The sequence below is a fragment of the Lepisma saccharinum genome, chromosome 14 (assembly GCF_977018435.1).
Source record: "Lepisma saccharinum chromosome 14, izLepSacc3.1, whole genome shotgun sequence".
In the NCBI taxonomy this organism is placed as follows: Eukaryota; Metazoa; Arthropoda; class Insecta; order Zygentoma; family Lepismatidae; genus Lepisma; species Lepisma saccharinum.
The window spans coordinates 59,436,980-59,454,048 of NC_139242.1; the positions used below are offsets into that span (position 1 = coordinate 59,436,980).

The 17,069-nt window shown below is 38.4% G+C and overlaps 1 protein-coding gene across 1 annotated transcript; it reads right to left on the reverse strand.

Moving 5' to 3' along the window:
- Window positions 1–1,212: 1,212 nt before the first annotated feature.
- On the reverse strand, window positions 1,213–16,268 carry LOC145998931 (heat shock protein 83-like). The gene is made up of 4 exons (XM_083135727.1): window positions 16,114–16,268; window positions 15,439–15,591; window positions 5,481–5,599; window positions 1,213–3,455 (listed from the first exon to the last, which is right to left on the reverse strand). The coding sequence occupies exons 2-4, from the start codon at window positions 15,589–15,591 to the stop codon at window positions 1,565–1,567; spliced, it is 2,163 nt and encodes a 720-aa protein (XP_082991853.1). The 5' UTR covers window positions 16,114–16,268; the 3' UTR covers window positions 1,213–1,564.
- Window positions 16,269–17,069: the final 801 nt, after the last annotated feature.

Here is a 17,069-nt window from a genome sequence, read left to right on the forward strand (position 1 = left end):
TGTTTCCTTTTACATTCTTTGATTTATATATATATATATATATATATATATAATTAATAAAAATGCTCAAAGGACTACAATTATTGTTTGAAAAACAGCTTTATTAATGATATTAACCAGCCAGACGAATACATAACAACAAACGTAGGAATGTTCCGATACACTGCAATAAATGCTGAAATATTACTTCATATAATTTTCGCATTTAATTAAATATTATCCCACTCGTTTTTAAGAATTTGAAAATGTTAAAAGGTCCGCGGAACATAGTGTGAGACAACACATGGCATTAAGACACTGACTTTGTGGAGTGTTTTAGTAATGTGCATTAATTCTGAAGAGATATTCCTATTTATTAGATTAATGCAGAACACCACTGTTCACAACACAAAATTTTCATGGTTTTCTAGGATTGTACTTTTTTCTTGTACCTGCTGATTTAGGAAAAGAGGAGTATCTGCAAGAGAACCAGCAGGGCTACTGAAGCACACCACCGGAGACCCCCCTGGGAATTCGAACACTATCCTCAGCAGATTTTACAATAAGTTGTTTTGGAATCTGGCATATTTAGTCCAATAATAATATCCTGATTTCTTATAGCCTAAGAAAAATGCTCGTAGCATCCATCTGGGGATAAATTTGATACTGTAAGGTACAGTTTAACCTAAAGTTTACATTTTTCAGAAAAGATGCAAAAATTGACAAATAAGAAAAGGTCAGGACAATTTTATAACATTTTGCTACATTGAGACGAGTGGCATATGCTGGTTTTAACTAGTGGGTAATCTCAGACATTTCATTCATCTAGTCACTCCAAGTCTCCCTGCAAATTTACCTCAACATCCACAGGATTTATGAATATATGTGTGAAACAATTTACCTTTGCCACCACTGTTGAATAATTGTTGTGATTGCAGTTAATCTATGTTTAGAATTTCAAATAATAAAACAAGAATATAATAAACCTATAAGAAAGAAACCTGCAACAAAGAATATGAAAGGAATGCGGTAGTGAAATAAAAACCCTCAATATTAATTGAAGTGTAAATTCAAGTTGCACCAGTACCCAGCTGGCTCAAATATACAACACCTATCAGCAAATTGCATACATCAAGCCATTAGGGCACCCTGGAGCTGCCAGCACAAGGCTCTTGTAATATGGCTTGGATGCAGAGACTAAACAAAGTAAAAGAACAGCTGGAGAAAAACAAATTTCACAGTTAAATAATTTATTTGAATGAACAAGGAACATACATTCAAAACTTTCATGCCAAATGCTATTTTGACCTTACTCATTTGCATTTCAACTCTAAACACAGGATGAAACAAATGTTGCATGATGTCAAATGCTATTTAGATCTTACTCATTTGCATTACAACTCAAAGGACCAACAAACGTCGCAACACATGAAAATGCAGATGATGGAATGCAGAAACACAAAATTTAAAAGGCTGAAACTTTGTAAAAAAATCATGTGAGCAAAGTACAAAATCTTCTAAACATTTGAGTATTCGTAGAATACAGTAAACATACAAATTATCTGAACAGAAATACAGAACAACCTTAATCTACTTCTTCCATTCGTGATGCATCCTCCGTGTCTCCCTCGAGTGGGGGCATTTCTTCGGCTTTTTCTTCTACAGGAATGTCATCTTCGTCGATGCCCAACCCCAGCTTAATCATACGGTAAATGCGAGCGGCGTGAATCTGAGGATCTTCCAGTGAGAAGCCAGACGAGAGCAAGGAGGTTTCGAAAAGCAGCATGACTAGATCTTTTACGGATTTATCGTTCCTGTCTGCTTCAGCCTTCTGTCGCAATGTTTCAATCACTGGGTGTTCTGGGTTAATTTCCAAATGCTTCTTCGCAGCCATGTAGCCCATGGTTGAGGAATCACGCAGTGCTTGTGCCTTCATGATCCTCTCCATGTTGGCCGTCCAGCCATACTGAGACGTTACAATGCAGCATGGACTCTCCACCAATCTGTTGCTGACTACAACTTTCTCCACCTTCTTGTCAAGAATGTCCTTCATCACTTTGCACAGGTTTTCAAACTTTGCCTTTGCTTCTTCCCGTAACTTCTTTTCGTCTTCATCTTCTGGCAACTCCAGACCTTCCTTCGTAACAGACACAAGCTGCTTTCCATCGTATTCCTTCATCTGCTGGACCACATACTCGTCGATAGGCTCCACCATGTACACAACTTCGAATCCACGCTTCTTAACTCTTTCAACAAAAGAAGAGTTGGCAACCTGATCCTTGCTTTCTCCGGTGATGAAATAGATGTGCTTCTGGTTCTCCTTCATGCGAGCGACGTAGTCCTTCAGAGAGCATATCTCGTCACCTGAGGCAGATGTGTGGTAACGGAGCAAGTCTGAGATCTTCTTTCTGTTTTGGCTGTCCTCGTGGATTCCCAGCTTCAAATTCTTGCTGAACTGCTCGTAGAACTTCTTGTAGTTGTCCTTGTCTTCGGAGATTTCTTCAAAGAGTTCAAGACACTTTTTGACCAAGTTCTTGCGGATCACCTTCAGAATTTTGTTCTGCTGCAGCATTTCTCTGGAAATGTTCAACGGAAGATCCTCGCTGTCAACAACACCCTTTATGAAATTCAAGTACTCTGGGATGAGATCATCACAATTGTCCATAATGAAGACTCTTCGTACGTACAGCTTGATGTTATTCTTGCGCTTCTTATTTTCAAAGAGATCAAACGGTGCTCGTCTGGGGACGAAGAGGAGAGCCCTGAACTCTAGCTGGCCCTCAACGGAGAAATGCTTCACAGCCAAGTGATCCTCCCAATCGTTGGTCAGAGACTTGTAGAACTCTCCATACTCCTCCTGGCTGATGTCATCGGGATTTCTTGTCCAGATGGGTTTGGTCTTGTTCAGTTCTTCATCCTCCGTGTACTTCTCCTTGATAGTCTTCTTTTTCTTCTTTTCCCCCTTCTCTTTATCCTCCTCTTCATCTTCACCTACATCCTCTATCTTTGGCTTCTGATCCTCCTCTCCGGCAGCTTCCTCTTTCTTCTCTTCCTCTTCGTCATCGCTCACTTCCTTGTCTCTCTCCTTCTCGACGAGCAACTTGATGGGGTATCCAATAAACTGCGAGTGCTTCTTCACCACATCCTTGACCTTGCGTTCTTCGAGGTACTCCGTCTGGTCCTCTTTGACGTACAGAACAATTTTTGTGCCACGACCCAGTGGCTCACCATGGTCGTGTCTCACCGTGAAGGACCCCCCGGCCGAGGATTCCCAAGTGTACTGCTCGTCATCGTTGTGCTTCGAAGTTACCATCACCCTATCGGCCACGAGATAAGCAGAGTAGAAACCAACACCAAACTGGCCAATCATAGAGATGTCTGCTCCAGCTTGAAGGGCTTCCATGAAGGCCTTGGTTCCAGATTTTGCAATGGTACCCAGGTTGTTGACAAGGTCAGCCTTAGTCATGCCAATACCACTAGAGAAAAAATGGCGGAGCATTAGGTTTCTGGAGAATGTAACAAATAATTAACAAGTATATTAATCATGGCTGTTCCCAAACTTGTGGGAGTAACTGTGTCCCTTGTTCCGCAGCTATGTCCCAACTTTCCCCAGGACAATGCCTTGAGTAGACTAATATTAGGTTTATCTAAGGACAGGTGCAATTTTATGATTCTTAAATACAGCCCCCCCCCCCCCCCAATCATAAAATAGCCAGTTTTCTGTTCATGAAAGATATGCTGGTCTACAAGTATGTAGTAAAGATGCTGTTGTCATCTTGGTTCAACTATTTCCTAAAATGTCAGAAGAACGCACGGATAGGCTGATGTGGGAATTGTTCCAAAGACACTGTATTGAACTTTATTCACACATATATATCCAAAGGCTCAGGTTCAAAAAAATTAAGTAGGACGACCCAAGTGTTGGACATGATTTGTTCCAAACCTGGCAATTTGTTCAACACAAGCCAGTGCGTTGCAAATGCTGCACCTGGATTCTAGAATCATTTGCCAAGAGTTCTTGATGTAGCATTCACTGCTTCTCACAGGAATTTAGGAAGCCTGATATCACAACTCTTAATAATGAAATTTAATCCTACATTCTTGCCATGTGGTTGAATTCAATAAATTTCTCTTTTTATGTACCGAGGATTGAGTCTCAGTGCCACACAGAAAACAAAATTTCAGAAAACTGCAAACAATTTTTTGCAATAGAGAGGGTTTTCACAGAAGGTTAGCACTAGGTTTCACAAGGTTGGAAAAAAATCTGAGACTAGACCACTGCAGCTATGATTGGAAATAATGTTTAGATAACTCATCCACCAGAAATTGTACATTTGTGAGCACCTTCACACAATAAATGGAAAAGATATGTACCTTCACGTTATCCACTTTTATGAACAGGCTAATAGGGACTAAGTCCACATTTTAAAATAAGGCAAAACAATCATTGATATTCTGCGCTTTATTGTACCATAGTTCCAAGGTGCAGGCCTGTCGCAAAATAGACTGCAATGTACCACAGGTCAGTGGTTCTTGGAACGCAGACAGTGCTGGCTACATTTATAGACAACCCACTCCAAAATCGTTGATCCATATTACAAATCAATATGATATTTCCTTTTTCTCATGAATCGGATCTTAGGATCTGAGCAACGGATCAATAGTTTGTATGCAAGTACAAAACATGAAGTTAAAAACTGCCACAATAGTCCACACAACAAAACAGAAGAAAATGAACAGAGGCTGATGTTCATTTTTACTACATTAATGAATGATCAAGTAACAGGAATACAGTTGATATAGCTGGGCTGTTCAGGTAAAGCACTTTAAAGTCAAAAATGCAGTTTACAGCACAGTTTTTTAAAACATTTTTTTCAATAGCAAACAGTACAGGCATAATATACATGTTGAATCATCACCGTTTAGAATTGTTCAATATGTCCAATATAAAATTATACTGAATGTTTTACTTAATTAAGTCTGAAATTCTGAATTAGATGAAAACAATCAGTTTATGACTTGTGTCTTTTCACTAACACCCTGCATATGGCACCATCAGAAATATAAACACAAAACAGGTACAGTACTGGCAACCTGAGAATGGGAAAAAATGCCTACAGGGCAGCCCAAATATATCAGGTCATGAGAGGTTCTCTTGAATTCTCGCCATTTTAGTTTGTGCATCAATTTTCATCAACAAACGTTCATTTAGAGGAAATACTGTGATTAACTGGTATTTTTTGGTGTTCAAATGCAAGATGTCACTGAAAATCACAACTAACCAAATTCAATGGTGGCCTGAGGTAACATTACAGCCAGTGCTTCACATTAATTTAAATCTAATTATGTTTGACAACAAACTTAGATACAAGTTATTAATTACAAAAAAATTACTGGGCTGCGGTCTCTCAAAGGTTGAGAACCACTGATTTGTGCACTTTCACTCTAGATTTCAACACCCAAGTAATATATCTACATAATTCAATTCTAAAGGAACTTACGTATCAATGATTGTAAGGGTCCTATCATTCTTGTTGGGGATGATCTTGATGTACAGTTCCTTCCCATTCTCCAGCTTAGAGGGATCCGTGAGAGATTCATAGCGGATTTTGTCCAAAGCCTGAAACAAAATGATATGGTTAAGGTAAGTAAGGCTATTCTGGCCTAACTTGCTCATACAACAATTATTACAAGTTCCAAGAGTTCATCTAAGCTTTACAAGTAGGAAGCCAATTGAGGTACAAGCTATGAACTTTCTCCCACCCCACGTTCTCTGATGAGTGGCAAAGTGAATTAGGGGCATCCACGCAAAGTGGCACTACCCATGTAAATAAAAAAAATAAAATCAATCTAAAATTGTTGTTTTCAAATTGCATTAAGAGCCATGCATTAAGAGCCATTATTTTGAAATTCGAACAAAAAAGGGATATTTGGATAGTTGTATTTTTTGATTGGCTTCATTTTTTTATATGTTGAAGTAGACATGAGAAATGATTATTGTACAATTTTGAGACCTTTAAAAAATTGTTCCTCCCCTGTAGAAAATGTCAAAGTTCGAGGTCAGACTGCCCATATTTCATGAAAACGAACATGGGTAGATTCGGAGTGCTGTATTTTTGGAAATCAACAACATCCCAAGTCGACCATCTTCAATCCCAGCATAAAATTGTCATTGATTCATTAAAACACACCCCTGCTCCTTTCTGTACAACAGGAATCCGACTCCACACCTGTTAATAGGAGCAGAATTCTCACACGAAATGCTTATTGTATTTTTCCAGAGATATTTCCATTGTCTCCCAGAATCCTCTCATTTTTCCTGCAGTACTCAACAAGGGTATATTAAATTGTCTTAGAATGGTCTTCACAATCCATACTATTCTCTACTATTATTTGAAATGAGAATCTGTACTACCTATCGAGATAGGCACTATCAATACACAAGATTTTATCACCTGTTTGAAATTTAAACATGTAGTTTTCTTCAAAAGACAAAATACATTGCAATAACCTAGTTACATACATCAATTGGTGATGATTGAACCATTCATACTCATGAAGCACTACAATTTGATATGGCACCAGTATAGTAGGGGCTATTGTGTCCGTACTTAATAGGTACCATTAAAAAATCATTTAAATACCCACTTTCTCATACTAACAAAACAAATTCAAGAATACCATGACATCTCTGTGCCTATAATTAAGAATAAATGTTACAGGTTTCTGCGAGAGTTAAAACACCTTTTCAAACTATTTATAGTGGGGCCAATCCATGACAAAGTGATCCTACCATACAAAAGTAAAATTAGTACAAATAATATTCAAACATTAAACTTGAGCTTCAGTTTTAGCTTAGTGCGGGACACTAAATAGTTGATATTTACAAGTCCTTGATTGGCTTTAAGAACACAGATTAACAAAGAGAAGTGGAAAATGTGATAAAGCAGGATGGGCACTCTAGGACCATGATAAAATTCAAGTATAATTCCCAATGCAAATTTTCCAACACAATCAAGGGTACAAGTAGATGTTTTCTCTATTTCACAACCTTACGTCGCCTCTCAGCACCACCCACCCACCCACCCACCCACACACATATATATATATATATATATATATATATATATATATATTAACAATATAAATATTTTCACACTAGATAAGTGTGCAGAGGTCTGATTTTCTATTGTTTAATGCAAAACCTATAACACTTCAATAAGGTCACCCACATGCTCTACACAACTCTTGATGCCTCGAATATTGCAAGGAGACTAGGTCTAACTTTGAAGCACATTCCGAAGTATCGAACAAACACATCATTTTCCAAGTCAGTGTTCCACACTCAAATCAACTGATACAACTGGACATAAAGATAGAGGTCCTGTATCAGCGTCAGACAATGAATGTGTAAATTAGTCTCCTTCCATCTGCACTGCCTTAGCTGTATTTGTCCGTATGTCAAATTGAAAATTCCACATGAGAACAGACTGCAGCAAGGCTCTGTTTGTGCTGGAAGGTGTTCAATTTCTCTGTCTTGGGTTAATTGCAATAGGAAGGATGAATGATGAAATAGGCAAACACAAAGATACTCACCCACATGCATCACCCAGCGTTTGAACCTTGGAACCTCTTAGCACTGCAGTGACCATATGTTAATATGTCACTCTGCCACATTGTCAACGGCAAATTTACTCAGCTTATTATCTCAATCTTATTGTAAAATAACCTTCAATCTGGAATCATTCTTTACTACAGTCTTCACGGAATTATTCATGACAATTTAGATATGCATAAGCAAATTATATTTAATGCACAGAACAGTTCTGGATAGTTAGTTTTGGTTCTAAAGTATTTCATGATTTTTTTTAAAAAAAATACGTCTTGAAAAGATCGCCAACTTCCATACGTAACTTTGAACTGGGGGGGGGGGGGGTGTTGCATCCACATGACATGACCTGCCAAAGCTTAATTTAACCCATTGTAAGTGTTTCCGACTGAACAGAAGAAAAGTATCAAGATAAAGAAACAGGAATTTTGTAATCAGTTGCATGGTCGAAATATCGACAAAAATTCGAGTAGCACCTTACTTTCAGCTTGTTCCTAATTATGCCGAATAATAATATTGTTAGTGTTCCACACTCAAATCAACTGACACAACTGGACATAAAGATAGAGGTCCTGCATCAGTATTAGACATTGAATGTTTAAGTTAGTCTCCTTCCATTTGCACTGCCTTAGCTGTCCTTGTCCGTACATCGAATGGAAAATTCCAGACGAGAACAGACTATAGCAAGGCTCTGTTTGTGCTGGAAGGTGCTTCAGATTAACATGTTTTGTCCTCTCCTACCCATTGAGTTCATTGCAAAGACAAGGATGATGAGAAAATCATACTCCATACATCCATTACTCAGAGCTTCAACCTTGGACCTCTGCCCTTTTAGTTTCAAAATGTTGCCAACCACAGGAAAATCTCGTTAATACAAAGTTCGAGGGACCAAAAAATGTCAACTTCGAATTATCCAAACTTTTCAAGATGGCACTCATTTTTCAGGTGTAAATAAATTACACCCATAACTGATGTTTTATACTTTGTATTGGCTCACAAAATAAGCTTTGTATAAACTACATAATTACATTGTAAGTTTAAAATAAACTATAAAAAATGCTACACAAAATGAGGGCACACAGCTTACGCAGACAAAGATTTCTAGGAGACCCAACAACATTTATCCTGTGTAGTTATACCACCTGTTATACACAGGATGCATGCATGTTGTGGGAAGGAAAATAGAACATGAAAACATTTTCACGAAAAAATTATTTGAAAACTATTTTCTTACAATTGTGCAGTTTTGCTCTTCCACAAAATTCTTACAATTCTAGCTCATGAGAAACCAGTTTGCACATAGACCTACAAAAAACAATGTCATTTATTGCAAGCAAAACTAATTTTGACAGCAATCACACTGGTGCCAGCAAAAGTCTGTAGATAATCAGACAAAATGAATGTTGTATTTTACATGGGTTTACTAAATCATTGTATGTTACAGAATTATCTGGTAAGATTAGATCTCTTGGGCGAGAGAACAACCTTTCTCGGCACAAGACAAACTTCACTCATTCTGGTTCGGTTGTAAAATACATTGTGAAAAAGTAATGTTTTCTTTGCTTCAGCCAACTTCATATTCATCCCCCTTCTCTACTCCAGGGAGCAGTTAAAAATCTTCCTTGACTTACATTGTAATCCACCTGGTAAAGGAAACAACTTGCGATCTGTTTGCACCGAATGTGTATCCTAGGACACACTAAAGAGCATCACGATCGAATCATTCAGGTTTGGAATTAGATTTCACTTTGGTTTGGAATTAGATTTCACTTTAAAATTTATATCTAGTCCTGATTAGCACATCCCCATAAAATGAACTCAAAACAAGCTTTATGAAACCTGCACATTTTCAGATACCAAAATGGGAGATCGTTATTTACGTGGTGTTAATCAACAAATTAACGTTGGATTGAGGTGTATTCTCGATGTTAAACACCCACTCTGCGAAAGTTTTCCCCTTCAATAACTTATTTTTCTTTATCAGTCTGTGTCCATTCCTAAATTGAGCATTGTGGGAATGAGGCTGGCTGGAAGTTCCTGCAACACATGGACAAAGAAAATTCCTCCCCATTACATAGATAACACAATTGTTGAAGTGTGAAAAAGTAAAATTATCCTTGCTTATCCTTGGACATGGATGTGCACCAGTTCGCAAGTTGGTCAAGAAATTTGAGGAAACAGGTCTGACAGCAGACATTTAAAACACCATGCTCTCGATTTAGCCAGTCTGTTGAGAACATCCTTATTGTGAGTGCTAAAAAAATATTTTTCTTAATTTGGAACATTTACCAGTTTTACTGTAAAAATATTTGCCATTTTGTTAATATTCAGTATTTTCTTAAGCACATTAAATCAGTCTCTTATTGGGACACCCTTTACATGCATCAAATGGAAAATTTCAGGCAAACAGACTGCAGGGAAACCTGTTTGTACCTGAAGGACCACAGATTACTATGTGCATAAGAAATGGTAAGGTCTTAACAGAATCTTCAATACAAATGTCATACATATATTTCTCCAGCAGCTGCATAACTTCTCCTGACCACAGAAACAGTACAATACTAGTAATTTTTTTCCCCCTTAGGCCTCCATTATCTGTGCATCAGTTTTATTGGAAATTGTGCTGATAACTATCACTATCTTCCAATAAGAGCTTGCAATATTCCGCAATTTAGTTACACTTTCGTGAAATACCATTATGAACTTAAAAATAACCAACCAATGCAATAATGAAGAAAGGTTGTTGAATTTGGGTAACTTTTCAAACACCAAAAACATTTCTCTTTTATTGGTTCCATGATTTTCTCTAGCTTAACAGATACACATTTACAAATATAATTTGTATGGAAGGGCAGTTCATTTGAGCAGTGTTTCAGGATTACCTTGGACTTTTCCTGTGGAGGCTCTTCACAACCAGCTTCATATACTCTTGTACTGAAAGCACTTACGGCAATGATTTTCAGATTTCAACAAGCTGCCTCCAATTCTTTCAGGAAGGCACCCTGGCATACACATATATGACAGGACTACTTTCTATCAACAGGTGGTGAGAGAATAGCAAAAAAGTGTCAAGACCAGAAATCACATGATCAGGTGTTGGATGCATTTATTTCAAACTCCATGGCATGCAGAAAAATAAGTCAAGATCATTGTCAGACAAATATCTACGACAGTAATTTTAATCCCTCACCTACATAACCAAACAACGAATGCATTTAAGTACGTAATACCCTTTCAACCCTACACCACATGATACATTAGATTCAAAAATTTTACAACTCCATGGTTTACAGAAAAAAAATTGCAAAAATAAATTCACGTGTAACAGGCCAAGTTGAGCAGTTTAAGACCTGATGAAAACGGCTCAAAAGCCAGATTTCCCACCTGGTGAAGTTAGTCACTCCCCTATATATTCTCCAAAGATAAAGGTTGGCACATATAATGTGATATACAAGATTGATGGAAACCAATTTTTAGAGACCCACAAATAGCAGTTTGTCAATGCTGTCACCCTTCGAAAATTGCATTATGTGGGCATATTCAATGTTTTGCCAAAAAACAGAAAACATCACCTCGAAAACTTACACTATTATGTGTATCTTGGAACTCTCAATATTAATTAAATTCTATCTAGAAATATTTGAAAATTCAGGCTCCTTGAAGAGTGGGTATCTGGTTTTTTTTTAGCTGATTACATAGAATGTTCCAGAGTAAGTTTCTGGTTTGTGCCTTATACCAACATGGGTACCGTGGACCCTTTGTACCCCCTAGAGAAAGTGAAATATCTTGAATGATTTATGAACGTTTTCAGTTTATTTTAGCTCTCGGAAATGTGTTATTGTGAAATAAAGTATTCGCAAAAGTGAATATTGCACCCAAAATGACTTTCCACAATAGCAGCTATAATTTTACATAGTTAGGTTACGTTTGTAGCAGTTATTTCGGAGTAATTTTACAATACCGGACCATTCGCAGATTTCATTCATATCTTGCATACTTAATGATTTTGGGCTCCTAATCACGAATCTGCATTTAATATTGGGGGTCACGTGTAGAAATTCGAACAAAAAGGGGGTCCGTAATCGACAAAAGGAAATTACAACCCCAATTTTTAACTATGTTTGCATAACCTTATCGGGAATGGGGTAACAGTTCATTATATCGGACACACATTACAATCTGATATTTCATGTTTCTCATGGTTCGTACTTACGAATTGTGTATCGCGGAACATAGTTGAAGGTGCCATTATGATTTTTCACATTACGAGTAACTCTTTTGGTTCCTTTCTTCCGTTGCAGAACATACAATATGGCACGCACAGCTGTGGATCATCACGAGTCTTGTTTGTTTGGTACTAATTTACTATCCTTCGGACACATTTATTTATTTTTACATAAGAAACTACTTACCGTAATTAGTTCCTGTAGCATTGTCGAACATCAGGAAGGTGTTTTGTGTGATTTGGGAATGTTTCAGAGCTGAAATTCATGTTGTTCGTTGAAAATTAATTCTCCGATGGAGATAGCGTTTGGCGCGTACATCTGCGTATACCATGAAGTTCGTACACCTTCATACACCGTCGTGACGACTATCATGACGTGTCGTGATTGTGTTTTGTTGGTATCCAGTGTTTGGAAATGCCTGCGTTTGCGACGAGAGTTAGAACTGTGGATCGAGGGTTTGGAGAATGACGTGTGGTGGGTGTGTTGTAAACTTTGTGCCGGGTGTGGACAAACCATTGGCGCTAGCCCCACGAACCATTGGCACGTGGATAGGTTAGTAGGGCTACGCAAAGGTTTCAATGTTAAAAAGATAGCCCCACGAACCATTGGCGCGTGGATAGGTTAGTAGGGCCACGCAAAGGTTTCAATAGTGAAAAAGATAGCCCCACGAACCATTGGCACGTGGATAGGTTAGTAGGGCCACGCAAAGGTTTCAATAATTAAAAAGATAGCCCCACGAACCATTGGCGCGTGGATAGGTTAGTAGGGCCACGCAAAGGTTTCAATAGTGAAAAAGATAGCCCCACGAACCATTGGCACGTGGATAGGTTAGTAGGGCCACGCAAAGGTTTCAATAGTGAAAAAGATAGCCCCACGAACCATTGGCACGTGGATAGGTTAGTAGGGCCACGCAAAGGTTTCAATAGTGAAAAAGATAGCCCCACGAACCATTGGTGCATGGATAGGTTAGTTCAGTTAGGTTGGGATACATAGTTAAAATTTGGTGTCAGAACGCGAAAAATAAAGTTAAAAAGAAATAGATCTGATTAAGTTTGTCGACGGGCATTTCTTGGGTTCCGAAGGTTGAAACACTGTATAACAATTGAAAATCGAGAAAAAACAAGGCCGATGCGTCATTCCTACGCGTTATTATTTACGAAGGTGTCCACGCCATGTTGTGAGGCAAACAGAAAGGTAGGAGGAGGAAGTAGTCGTAAGGTGAAAAATTGCTCTTACTTTCATCAAAACAACGTCAATACACGTTCAGGAATGTTCCGCGAAGCAGATACGTAAGTTCGAATGTCAAAAATTTGGCAAAAGAGAAGCCGGACGCGCAATTATGTAGGAAGATGTACTCGCAATATTGTGTCTCAGGCAAGGAAAAACACCTACCAGAAAGACGTTCTGGTAATGTGAAAAATTGCAATTAATTTCATCAAAACAACGTTAATACACCTTCAGGAATGTTCCGCGAAGCACATACGTAAGTATCAATGTCAAAAATTGACGAAACCAAAAAAATAGAGGTGTCCAAAGGATAGTAAATTTTTACCGTTTGTTTTCTCGATTTGGATTGGGTATGCAATTTTCATCCTTCTTAACAGAAAAATACCTACCTTCATGTTCATTATGTCATCACAAACCATTGACGGATAGCCCCAAACACCATTCACAATAGCCCCACGGACCATTTTCAGCAAGGTTAGGTAAGCATAGTTAAAAAAAAGTGTAAAAAAGGCACATTTGAACACACTAGCAAGACCGTGTGACTTGACGCTCGTGCCATCTGCAGGTACATAATGGGAAAAACGGCATAATGTTGTCGCTTTGCACAAAATTAAAGTTTAATACATCTAAAGTGGGAACGAGTTTACAATACTGGATCACTCTCCTAATCACGAATCAGAATTTAATAATTGGTGGTCAAGTACGGAAATGTAGAGAAAAACAAAATAACCTGTTTTCCTAGTGTGGGGCGTTACCCCCACACCCCCTATACAAAAATCATGGCGTGGTGCTAAGCACAGGGGAGCACTTTACCTTTTTTTTTACCTAACTTCACTTAACCATACCGTAAGAACAGCAGGTCCACGGAAGATGCAATTTTCCCAACATGAAAAAATCAGCGTGCAATACACCATTGCCAAACTTACCTAATCGATCGAGTCCACATTTGTAAGTAGTAATTTTTCATTGTACTTATTCCAATGGAACCTAACCTACCCTCATAGGCATTCCTTGAACACAATGTAACTGAGAACGCAACAGCATGGCAACGCTGGATACAGCGTAAAGAATTGGGTCTCACTTATCGCACAACACTTGACCAACCTTGTGTTCTGATGTCAAGGCAGAAAGCTTTTAAATTTTGGTGTATTTAGTTCTCTTAGCGTAAATATTTTTTTGTTGTATTTATGCTAATGGAACCTAACCTAACAGACCTCACCTTGTAGGCATTCCTCGTCTGACGTCTGAACACAAGGTAGGAAAACCGTTGTGCGACAAGAAATGCAAAAAAACATGGTTGTCAAAGGTTTTTCAAGGTTATTCTAAATCTTCTACACGTTATTTTACAATTTCCATGCTTGACCGTCAATTATTAGATGCAGATTCGTCGTCTCAATTAGGAAGTATGCGAAATTTCATAGAAATTGGAGATTGGTCCGGTATTGTAAACTCATGCCCAAAAGTGGTTATTTCTTGTTGTGCAGGATTCTACGGGGAGAAAATACAAAAAGCTGCGAAAGTCCTCCAAAATTGCAGGTTTTTAACTTACGTGGGCCATTCTTTGGGATCAAATATCTCAGTTGTTTGTATTTTCCTAACGCTGGAACCACTTTTACATTACATAAAACATTGAAATCTGTCTATTAAAAAAGAATTAGATGTAATTTTTTCGAGGGGGTACAGTGGGAAACCCCCCAGCATGGACACTCCTGTTGTGGAGTGAAATAGTACAAAGTTGCCACACTTCAAGTTCGGAACGACTTGAGATGACCGGACCGCTCTGATTTTCTTCATATTTGACAAAATCACTAATTGAAGACTCCTAATCACGAATCTGAAGTTAAAATTTGTCGAAAACTCCTAGAAATTGCAAAATAAGCTAAAATAAGGCCTTATTTTCCGGAACGGAAACTGTCGTTTTTCGCAATTTTTTTGTTTCACAACCAAATATATATACAGAGTATTCCTGATACTACCACAACACCAAATTTTAACTATGTTTGCCTAACCTAACCATGCACCAATGGTTCGCAATTATTTCCAATTTCTAGATCCTGATACTACCACGACATGAAATTTTAACTATGTTTACCTAACCTAACCACGTGCCAATGGTTCGTGGGGCTATCATCAATGGTTCACAATTATTTCCAATTTCTAGATCCTGATACTACGACAAAATTTTAACTGTTTGCCTAACCTAGCCACGTGCCAATGGTTCGCAATTTCTAGACATGACAGACAAATTTTAACTTACGATTCGTGATTAGAAGGCCTCAATTAGTGATTATGTCAAATATGAAGAAAATCGGAGGGGGAATCCGGTCATCTCAAGTCATACCAAAGTTTCTTTAACTTTGATAAAGTACCAAAAAAAATATCTAAACTGCCACTTACATCAGACGAGTTTGAGATCAGTTCTCGCAGAAATATCTCTTTGTTCGAGTAGAATGTGTTGATGATCAGAGACATCAACTGTGCAATCTCGGCCTGGAAGGCGAAGGTTTCCACATCTCCTTCTCCCTCTTGCATTTGGGCGTCTTCTGGCATCTGCAATTGAAACACGCGGTGTCAAGAATGAATACCACTGAACAATGGTTAAGTTTAGCAAAAACTGTGTGAATTTCCAGAAAAATAAATCTACCAACTTTGCAATTCGATAAACAGATTCGGCGTTGAAATAAAAAAAAAACCTGAGCATTACATGTTTTTCTAAAAATTCACAAAAGCACTGATAATCCAAAAGTTCCGAGTCGTTGCGACTGTTACTTCATCTCTGTTTCATCTCTGTTTCAGTCTTTACCTAGATATTAACACAAAGGAACTTAACAAGATACGTGTTCAGGAGTTCCAAACGAAATAAATTACATTACACTAAAAAATATTTACATTTACTTGCCACAATTATACTGCATTACATACTGTATTATTAATTCTGTGGTTAGCCTTAGCAGACTAATTGCAGAATTCTCGCTCGTGGTGCACGCGGTGTGTTTAGTTATGTATGTTAAGAACATTGTTTTCGATAAAAAGACGTATAATTATTTTATGATATAATTTTTAAGAACTTACCTTTGCTGGCTAATACGATTCTTCACAATACTTTGGTATTAAAAAAGTAGACTACTATCAAAGCAATCGTTCTGTTCCTTGTTGCACGCTGCTCTTTCTTGCGTGAAGTGAGACCGGTACGACGCCTATTGGTCGGATCCTATATAACCACGACGTCACTTCGAGTTCCTTCCAGAACATGCCAGAATCATCTCGAAAGAAATGCACCGGAAGTTCAGAATTTTTCGGATTTGGATGCTGATTGGCTGTAAGTTGGAAGTGTTAAACTGGTTCATCTACAGCCGCCTAGTTCAACAACTGTTTACTGTTTATGTCAGCTGATATCAGCGAAATGCCGGACGTACCAGAATTTGGATGTCCAGAAGGGGGAGAGGGAGCACAGTCCTTTCGTGGGAGATAAATATCAAACTTTATACCAGGTGTATAAGCTTAAATCTGCTGTTTGCTCATAGATGGCGTTAGTGAGCGTATGAAGCTACCATGGGCCCGCCATACCTGGTGTTTGTATGAGTTGGACATCTGCCAACACGAATCAGTGCACATCGTCAGCATGTGCAGACAACAACAGACAGTGTTCCTGTGGTAAGCATGTCTAGTTTTGTGTCAGAAAAAGAGCATATGCGGGAAGCTCTGCTTTTCTGCTTCCAATTGAAGAAATCGGCTGCCGAATCGCATCGAATGCTTGTGGAGGCCTATGGTGACAGCGATGTATTGGAAACAACGTGCAGGGATTGGTTTTGTCAGTTCAAAGACTGCAATTTTGACCTGAGCAACAAGAAGCGTGAAAATCGGCCCAGGAAGGTTGAGGACCATCAATTGCAGGCTCTTTTGGACGAGGACGATACCCAAATGCAAAAGATGTTTGCCGAGCAATTGGGTGTTACTCAAGCAGCCATTTCCATGCATCTATGTGCCATGGGAAAGGTTCAAAAGTTCGGAAAATGGGTGCCGCATGA